The sequence below is a fragment of the Opisthocomus hoazin genome, chromosome 2 (assembly GCF_030867145.1).
Source record: "Opisthocomus hoazin isolate bOpiHoa1 chromosome 2, bOpiHoa1.hap1, whole genome shotgun sequence".
Taxonomy (NCBI): Eukaryota; Metazoa; Chordata; class Aves; order Opisthocomiformes; family Opisthocomidae; genus Opisthocomus; species Opisthocomus hoazin.
Genome location: NC_134415.1, coordinates 125,463,430 through 125,473,740, shown reverse-complemented (window position 1 = coordinate 125,473,740; position 10,311 = coordinate 125,463,430). Strand labels below are relative to the sequence as shown.

General features: G+C 46.5%; 1 protein-coding gene across 1 annotated transcript in view; it reads left to right on the top strand.

The window, feature by feature from the left end:
- The first annotated feature begins 719 nt into the window (after positions 1-719).
- CD2AP (CD2 associated protein) overlaps positions 720-10,311 on the top strand; it is an 85,886-nt gene continuing 76,294 nt past the window's right edge. Inside the window, exon 1 of the mRNA XM_075414947.1 lies at positions 720-890. Coding sequence (XP_075271062.1) covers positions 887-890 — 4 coding nt within the window. The 5' untranslated portion in view covers positions 720-886. The remainder of the gene's footprint in view (positions 891-10,311) is intronic.

Sequence of the window (10,311 nt, the reverse complement as noted above, 5' to 3'; positions counted from 1 at the left end):
AACCAGACCGTGTTTGCTTGTCCTTTTGCCCTCCGGGTCAGGGTCTTTTCTTTAAATGGGTTTAGATCTAAGCAGTCGTTTTCACTCGTTCCTGAGTTTCCCACAAAGAACCCGGACAGTGGCAGCCCGACGCTCTCCCCGCTCCCCACGCACCTCTGAAAAAAAACCGCACGCACCCCGCAAACTCTCCGAAAACCCGCGCAAACCCGCACAGCCCCCGCGGCCCAGGGGACGCGCCCGCCTGCCCCCCCGGGCCTCCCCCTGCGCACCCCTGCCGCCCTCCCGGGGACGCCCCCCCCCCGGCCAGAACCGACCCCGAAATAAAGGGGGCTTCGCGGAACCGCGCCAGGGCGGGCGGCTCGGGAGGAGGGGGCAGAGGCCAGGAGCCCGCCGGGGAGGAGCCGGGGAAGCCCCCGTGGTGCCGGAGCTCGGCTGAGGGGCCGCAGTGCCCGACCCGGAGCCCGTGAGCGGAGCGGGCGGCACCTCCCTAAGGCGTGGGGGGGCGCTCGCTCCTCCCCCCGGCGGAGGCGGCCACGGGGCGGGAGGAGGGAGGGAAGCAGCCACGCAGGGCGCGGACGAGGCGGTGACGTCATCCCGCCTGGCAACGGCGGCGTGGGGGGGAGGGGGCGGTGCTCGGCTCTCGCGGGATTTGGCGACCCCCGCCGCGGGCGGGGCGGGGGCGGGGCCGCCGGTGGCGGAGCTCGCCTGAGGCGGCGGCACGGGACGGGACGGGACGGGTGTGCGGCCGCCTTCGCCCCGGGCCGCCGGCGGCTCGGAGCAGCCCCTTGCACTCCCGCAACGTGCGCGGATGGAGCGGCCGTGCCCGGCTTGAGCGCGTCGGCGGGACCGGGAGCTGCTCCGCCGAGCCCGGGCGGGCGGGCGCAGCATGGGTAAGCGCGGCGGGGAAGGGCTGGGATCGTGTCCCCCCCTCCTCCTCTCGCTGCTCTGGGGCCGCCCCCGCCGGCCTTTGTCTGAGGGGGAGGGCGCGGGCCCGGGGTGCCCCCGAAGTCCCCCCCCGGGGAAGGAGCGCTGCCGGTTGCCGGTGCCTTGGCGGGAGGCGGGGACCGGCGGCGGGGCCGGAGGAGCTGCGGCGGGCTGGAACCGGCGGCGGCAGGTGCCCGCAGGTGCCCGCAGGTGCCCGCAGGTGCGGGGGTGAGCGCCGCCGCCTCGGCGGGATGGGGCCGGGAGAGGCCGGGGCCGCTCCCTCGGGGCCGGCCCGACCCGGGGGGCAGCGGCGGGGGCCGCGAGGAGGCGGGGGGCAGCGCCGGCGTTGCGTGGTTCGTGGCGGGGAGAGCGGGATTTGGAGCCGTGTGGCGGAGACCCTGATCCGGTGCGGGCTGGCTGGAGGGGCTGGGTGGAGAGGGCGAGTTCTCCTGGTTAAATCCAGCTCTTTCGGGTTCTCCCTCCCCCCCCCCCGCTTCAGTCTGAGCTGCGTTTGCCCGTTTCTCCACTGAGGTGTCGGTTTAAGAAAAGCAAGTGTACGACGGCTCGGAGGATTCCTGTTTTTATAAATGTGCCAGCTCAGGTTTATGCTCGAAGCAATCATTTGTACTGGGTATAATTTTTAATGTAAGAACGTCTGCGTGGGGAAGTGCAAAAAAGCAACTTAAACACCTCTCTTCAGAGCCCGCTTTTCTTATCCAGAGTTCCCCCACTAGGGTCCAGAATGGTCCATTTGACCGTTTTTGGGTCAAATGACTGGAGACAGTCCAGCGGAGAGCTACGAGGATGGTGAGGGCACTGGAGCATCTCTCCTACGAGGAGAGGCTGAGGGAGCTGGGCTTGTTTAGCCTGAAGAAGAGAAGGCTGAGAGGGGACCTTAGAAATGCTTATAAATATCTGCAGAGTGGGTGTCAGGAGGATGGGGCCAAGCTCTTTTCAGTGGTGCCCAGTGACAGGACAAGGGGCAATGGGCACAAACTGAGGCACGGGAAGTTCCATCTGAACATGAGGAAGAACTTCTTCCCTCTGAGGGTGACGGAGCACTGGAACAGGCTGCCCAGGGAGGTTGTGGAGTCTCCTTCTCTGGAGATATTCAAGACCCGCCTGGACAAGGTCCTGTGCAGGCTGCTGTAGGTGACCCTGCTTTGGCAGGGGGATTGGACTAGATGACCCACAGAGGTCCTTTCCAGCCCCTACCATTCTGTGATTATTTTTTTTTTTTTTTCCCTCTCTCGGTTATCTCTGCTTGTGTTGCACCCCTTGCTCTGCCATCCTGTGCGACATCAGCTGCTTGATGCCCTTCTGGAGGGCTGCATGCGCGGGTGCATGTTGCGGTGGCTCTGGTGTGGCGAGCTGCGGGTGTCCTGACGCTGCTGTGCGCAAATGTGCCACGTCTGACGGGCGCGATGTGAGCTTTTGAAGTGGAAGGATGCCTAGGGTTTGTGTAGGTTCGCTTCCTCCCTCTCCTGTATAAAAAACAAGGGAAAGAAGCGCGTGGTGTGCAGATCCAATGTGCAGTTGGTGAAGGGGTAAGCGCTCCTCCCTACTTGTGTTCCTCCTGGTGATAAAGACGTGATTTCAGTGGTTTTATTTTAAAAGAAGTTGTCTTACGTGGTCAAAGCACACTTAAAATGAAGTCGGAAACTATAAAGTGAAATCGGTGTTTCACGTTCTGATACAAACCAGTCTCTAAAGAACTCACATTTTGATGCTTCCTGTGATTGTTCAGAATAGGTAGGAATTACTGTTTCTTTCTTTTTGGGCTACGTTGTCTTACTTGCAAGTGCCAAGTGTCTGCCCAGGACATTGCAGTGGCCTGCGATGGTGGTTCTATAGCATAAAGGTTTAGTATGCTAATTAAACCTTTTGAACTCAGGCTGTGTAATGCTGAAGTGTGAAATAACTGAGGATTTATGTATGGTAGGTCTGGGTTATTAAAATTGTTAGTATGCAGTTAGGAACACTGTAGAAGACTTAATAAAGGACTGAGTCTAGTTTCTGACTAATGATTACTATATGACGTTGTTTTATGTATTTTTCCTTGCCTTTCCTTTTCTTAAGTGTCACTTCTTTCTCCGCCTCTTCTGGTTACAGTATGTTTTTAGTGCTCCAGAGGTGACTGAATTGAGTGGGTGCATACACTCCTTGTCAAGTATTGTTATTTCATGGGTTGTTACAAGCATAACAGTTTGTGTGCGTGGGCAGTTATAGAAATGTTTCTGCCAGAACACTGGCAAACCTCTATAAATGATTGCGGAATGATCCCAGAGCCTTTTAAACGGATTTTCTATGAAGGTGTCATCCTTTATTCAAATTTTCAAGTGTTACTCTCTTGTGATTGAAAGTGGGAAGGAACGTACAGTAAAACATCTCTCAAAATAAGAGCAGAAAAAGAACTGACTGGAGTTTGGAGTGCACTTGCTATATTTAGTGATGGTCTCACTTTTACCTGGAGAAGTTACTTGGTTATTTCATTAATGACGTCATGGTAGAGCTGGTTCTTGATAAGAGATTGTTTGTCTTATGTCAGCTTATGAAAGAGATTTTACATACAAGAGGTGGCTTGGAGGGGACCGCTGAGTTATCTGTTTGACAGACTCAAGGGTTTCTGAGATTTATGGAGAGGTAAGAACGGAGCAGTGTGACTCTGGAGGAACTAGAAGGAGAAGGGCAGAAATACAAAATGTCTTGGAACAGATTCTTTTATGTTCTTGAAGTAGCTGGAAATTAATGTTGCAAAAGCAGATCTCATTCAGACACTTGGAAGATGGGGAGGAGGATGTTAGAGGTGACAAACACTAGACAGTATAAAGTTACTAGTAATGGCCAGTTACATGCTTAAGCTCTGTCAATATTCTTTGCCTTCTCTGTTAGATTAATCATGGGGATTCAATATATGGCTCTACAAATAGATAGAGAAATAGATTAATTGAAGGAAAATGATGTATGCAGATGTTCTGGGGGAAAAAAACTTTGAGTCAGCTATCTTTTTGCCCCCTTGGGTTGGTAGCCACTGAGAGGGAGGTAGAGTTCTATGTCTCGGTGTATTGTAACATCTGTCTGGTTTACTTCTGTGGCTCAATAACAGATAATTTTCCTAATTATGGTTGAGAAATGGTTTGATTATACAACTTACATGTTAACAGGAAGATTGAGCTAAATTTGCAGCGTCCAACTGATTTTTTAACGGCATCACAAGTAAGAATTAAATATTACAGCAACAGTTGATAAATTGCTACAGTGGTACACTGAAATCCATTGGACTGCTGTCAGTATCTGCTTAGCTGTATGCATTTCCCTGCCCCCCCTTCTTTTTTTATTTCCAAACACTTGTGCAGGCTTTGATTTGTGGTTCTCACGAGTCAGTACATTTGAATTTGCCGCATTTCATCTTTAGAGAATTTTATAACTTTGGAATACTTTAAGAAGCCAGACCTACTTCTTCATTGCTAACAGAAGGAGTATAAATATGCATAAATATATTTTGTCTACAGAAACTATTTGGTGAGTTCATTGAACGTTAAACTTGTGTGAAGCCTTTTGCTTTCTTCACCTTCATGTTGTCAATAGAAAAAATCTGGAAGGTTTTTGTAAGCAGACTGAATAATTTTAAGATATTACAGTGACAAATTGTTTCAGTATTCACTAGTAGTATTACAAGAACCAGTTAAAACATTATTTCAAGGTTTGTTCTGTAACTAATTTTAAAAACAAACAACTGAAACACAGCAAAGCAGTAGGATAGATTGTGAGACCTTCATCTGGTATGTTTACCAAGAAATATGTAAGATACAATATGCAGTTGAACTTTCTTCACAGTAAACTACTGAAGAATAAGATGACTTAAATCAGATGTACAAGTTAGTGCAACCTTTCTGTACTAGGGTACTCCATGAGCCGAATGGTCACAGACCAACTGTACTTGCACTGAAGATGTTGAGCAAATTGCTTTCTTACTATCATCGTCTTTTTTCTAGACAAAACTAAAAGCGAAGATGATGGAAAGTTGACCTCTGGAAGAGAGGTGCCTAAGCTACTGGGAAACCAAATTACAGTAACTGGCAAGAGTTGATGGATAATACTGGGTTTGGGTGAAGGTAGAGGAGAAATCCCATCAAAAGGTGCTAGAGATTCTGTCAGCTCAGCTCTTGCCTTGTTGTTTTTCCAAGAATGTAAGAGCTGCTGCAGAGTCGTGTCTGTGGGGCAGGTAGGGAGGAAAAGGGTATAGAAAGCAGGTCTGTCATGGAAAATTCTTTATTTTTTTTTTTTTTAATAAGAACTCATGATCTGGCAATTAGTAATTTATGGACTTGCTCAAAGGTGTTTGTGGTTTCACTGGACTTTTTTAATAGGTGGTCATGGACCAGCAGGTACTTTGTACAAAGAGGATCAAAAAGGAATGTGGCTCTTGCCCTCCACAACTGCCTGCAGCAGTGAGACAGTCCCTGTTTAGCAGGAATTGGTGTGCATGGGGGGGAAATACGTCCTTTCAGTGTGAGGTTTTTTCCTCTCAAGCTGCTGCTTGCTCCACCTGACTCCTTTTTCTGTTTTGGAGAAATGGTAGATGATAGTTTGGTGGCCTCAGCCTGAGAAGCCGCCATACATCTACTTTCCTCATGTGCCAGCTGTTCCAGGTGCTGGTCATTTCTACTTGGCTGATTATTTTAATTTTGATAGCACTTTCCTTGGGGTGTGGAGACTTGTTCAGGACTCTTGCTGTTGAAGACTTAACTCCATGCTGGGGTGTAATTATATTTGCTGTCTTTGTTCCTTTTGTTTTCCTAACAGTTCTTAGAGTGATCTTGCTTTTGAAGTCTCTTCACCTTCACTGGCTGCCTTCTCTCCATTTTCTGCCTGTTTTAGGTTGTTTTTTTTTGTCCCTTAGTGGGTTTTTGTTGCATAAACACAGAGAATGTGTGGTCCGGCAGCTGTACTGTCTGGGGCTAAGCGAGGCAGCTGGCTGGTCTCTCCTGCTCTGGCTGTCGTCGCTCTGCTCTTCCCATCCACATTGCTTCCTTGGAGATACTGTCACATACGACCGCTGGTTCGCTGTTTCCCTAACCCGGTCTCATAAAAATGATTTGTTAGGAAAGAACAGCAATGAAAGTGCTTAAAGTGACTTAGGTCATCTTGACAGAAGTGGGTAAGTCGGATGAGGTGAAATTCGTTGCTACTGGTTCTGAAGTGTTCCGATTTCTAGCAGCTAGTCCAACCTGTCATTACAACCTGGGCACTTAAAACCTGTCTCTGGTCCACTACGGGGGTTTAGCCCTTTTATTCTGTTCCTTTTTATTTTAAACTGGCTTCCTATATTTTGTAATGTAGTTAAATTAAGTTCACCTTTTTCTTCCCTGACACTCTGCCTTTGCAGGAACCTTGCTTTTCTCTTCTACTCTGAATTGTGCATTTGCTAACATTCTAAAATGTGGCCCGCTCCCTGTTAAGGTGATGCCTGTGCCTCTGCTGTCCCTTATCTTCTTGCTCATGCAGTGATGAAAAACAGTTTTATGCAGCTTTGTTGCTGTGCTGGTGTGAGCACATCTCTGCTTGTGCATCGCCCTCGGCTGTCCTGTTGCACTGGTTGTTAGCAGGACTGAAGTACTAAAACTGCCTGTTCAGTCGCCCCTTTCCTAGAGTGTTCTCTTGCTATGTTGAACAAAAGTGTACCAAAGATTTAATTTTGATGCTAGCCTTGCTTTGAGCAGCATGTTCACCTAGATGGCCTCTGTAGGTTCCTCTCACCCTAAATTATTGTGTGTTTCTTAGCGTAAACTTAAATTCATTTGGATAATGGTACAACGCCAGCAAAGCTATTTACTTTCTCTGATTAATGCCAACAAGTATTTTTGGGTGGGATTTTGTTTAATTGCTCTAGCCATAGGCAGAGTTGACTTTCTTTATATAAAATCAGTATGAAATGTTGCTTTTTCAGAAATCCTGAATGAAGAAAATGAAGCATTAGAGATATTTTTGAACAGCATATCTTCATTTCTTGAAAAACTTAAGACCTGCCACTGCCAGAGTCCTAGATCAGACTGAAGGAGAAGTCACAGATTGTATCTGTCTGCCAAATGAGTTAAATCTTTCCACTTTTGGGGTGATGTACACTGGAGAGAATATAAAATGAGGTCATTCAGAACATGAAATTAACTTTTCTTAAAGGAATGTATATTGCCCATAACATGCTCAAGTTATTAGGCAGGATTGCTTTCAGTGGAATACATTGTAATCTGATATTTTGAATTATTAAAAAGAATTAACCATTTTCCTTCAATTTCAGCAATTCGGACAGTGCTGACTTGTGGTGTTACAGGGGAGGGTTGCAGTTGGAGCTCTGCGCTGAACTGTGGAGGAGTCGGGGATCTGTATGCTTGTGTGCCTTAATGCCAGAGCTCTGTGTTTGTAAACTTTGAGTATAGATTTGACATTACGGTTTAAGAAACTCAAAAGGAATTTTATCACCTTTATTGCTTCAACCAGATAAAGTATTATTTTGAATTATTTAAATGAGTTAAGCTCATGCTGTTTTCTTAGCAGTGCCTAAATCGCCATGAACGTGGTATTTTTTGACAGCAGAGGGATATGTAAATGGTTTTGGAATTAAGCAGTAGTAGGTCATATCTTTTGGTTTTTTTATCTTGCTTCCCCAGCAGCAGAGTTTCAGCTGCTGCAAATAGATTTTTGTGTATTGGAGTTATTAATGATTTTTATTTTAGTTTTAAATTAAGAAGGCAGTTTTACCCAAGTTCCTGGAAACTTGTCAGACTTACCATTTAAAGAAGACTCTTAAGTCATCCGTTTCTGCCTCTGGGATAAAATTACTAAGTGGTCAGTCCTAGTCAAATGCTTTTGACTGTATACGTAGCTTGATCTTTTTAAGCTGGCGCCGAAATGAAGTCTCACCCTTCACTTACCTCTGGCTAGTGAGTATTCTCCTCTTCCCTTGCTTGTATGAGCTGAATCTTCTGAAGGAATTTCCCTGTCTTCCTGGATTAGCTTTCAACCAGGCTGGCTCTCCAGAAACTGAGACTGAGCTCATGGTTGCAAGAAGAGTGAATGGAAGCAGGAGGGTGAGGATGCCACTTGCAGCAGTGTCAGCTGCAGCACATTTACAGCAGTCATCGAAATTGTGCCTGATAGAAATCGTTGTCTTCTAATTTCAGCTCTTCAGTTTGATTGTGGATGTATTTAAAACATACCAGTTTAATTCCACGTATGGTTTTTTTCTCCCCAAGCGTCATTGTTTCTTCATTTTTTAGGAAAAATACAAAAGCAGAACAATAAGCAATTTTCTCAGAATGATTCAAGTTGTTTCCACTCAACACATCTTTGGGGCTGGGGGGAGAAAAGTCTCCATCTTTGCTGCTTGAAGAAATGAAACCGCTAGTTTCATGAAGTTTTCACTGTCTGGTAAAGGAGAATCACATCACTTAACTCTGAGCTGTATCTTTAGTTATGAGTGGATTTGTTTTAAGGCTGCTTTCCATGTAATCTCTCTTGTCCTGAAGTCATCCTGTGGGTGCAGTTTCCCGCTGTGCTTCAGCAGAGATAACTTCAGGCTGCTGACAAGAAGGGCCAGAGCTTTGTGATGCCTTGTCCTGCCTTGCCGTGGCTCTGGTGGTTGCGAGTCCGCGCTGTGAGCTGATAAGCTGGCTGGTGTGGAAGAAACTCGTGTGTCAGGTTTGCCATCTTGTCAGCGAGCTGAATGGCCTTACTCTGACTGCACAGTTATGAGCTCTGTTGCAAGAGACTGGATGGGACTGTGATGGGACTGTATTTTGGGAGCCAGGGAAGGGAGAGTTTTTCTCCTTTTCCATTTCAGCCTGCAATTACTTTGCACTAGATCCAAGCTAAAATTTAATAAGCTTCTTCTGAGTGTCTATATTAATTGCTCTCCCTAAGTCTTCGTGATCCAGCAAACTGATTATTTCAGAGCTTTCTTGTTCCCGGTCTTTAAAATGCTTCTTTTAAACTCCTTGTCATACTCCCCCATCCATTTTAAGCCAGCCAAGTGCCCTTTTTAAACTGTGCCTGCAACTTTCATTCTTTTTTTTTTTTTTATAATTGGTTTAATATTACCTTTAAAAGCAAAACAGTTCCTAAACAGCTAGAACTTGTTATTGAGGTACTTTTTGTGTTTCGATTTTGGTTGTCCTCAGTAATGTGTATGTTTTGAGAAGACTGAGGACAGTATGTAAAAAAAATTTAAAAAGGCCTCTGTCCTTCCGTATCCTAATTTACTGGAGTTGGGCTGGACTGTAATGTTCCCATCACTTAAATGCTTTTATGGAGTTTGGCTTATTTAGTACTGTCATAAATCAATAAATGCAAGATTAACTACAGTAAGCCTGCCTGGAACTTAAGGTAAATTATACTGCTGCTTGCGCTCATTTTAAGATCTGGATGTTTCTGTTGGGAAAGTTATTAACTACTAGAACAAATTGCCAAGGGAAGTTCTAGATCTGTCATTTCTTGGTACCATCAGTCACCTGGATGATGCCCATATCGGTGCGTTCTTTAATCTTCCCTTTTGGCAGATTTAGCGATCATGTGTCCATGGGATGGTCTAGTTCAAGACACTGACCAGAGCTGAATCCAACTGGAAGAGAACCAGCTGGCTGATTTGGCAGCGAACTAAACCGGCACACCCTGGAGCAGCACAACTGCAGGACCAGCACAAGGGAAGAGGCAGCGGTATGGGAATGCGTAGGGAGAGAGCGTGCAGGGTGACTCCTTCATCCCCCGATTGTTGGAATTGCTGTGAGAAACTCTGTTCTCTGTAAATGGCTAAAGCGACCATTCCTGAAAAGCAGAGCCCGTCTGTTTGGTTTCCTAATTGGTTAAGTGAAGAATGTTCTTTTGTTCGGAGTTTTTAGTATAAGACTTCACAAGTTTAGCTAGATTTGCAGGCTGCCTGGTGGGAGCGTTGGCGGTTTCAGGTGACTGTCTGAAGAGTGGGCTATGGACTGTTTGTTTGAAACCTCAGTGTCCCGAACAACACTTCTTTTTGTGTTCATCTGAGTTAGCACTGTTCTGAAGCCAGGTTAGAGCAGATGCCATTCTGAAATCAGGGCAGTGGAAGTGCTGAGGGGAGTAAGTCTTGCAGACATGAGGACAAAGGCAAATATGTTAACTCTGTACTATCATGGGCATGGTAGATAAGGAGACAGAAGATCTTTCAGAGAAGTGCAAACAGCAGAATATAGTCCTTTTATTAAGCACAAGTTGTTATAAGCTATGCTGTTTTGCTCTTGAAAATCAAATATGGTGCTGCGTTTGCTTGACTCAAACTACTGTGGTACTGAAAATGGATCTTATCCTTCAGCACAGGCGAGGAGAGTTGTGAAGTGTAGGAAGATAGTTAAAAAC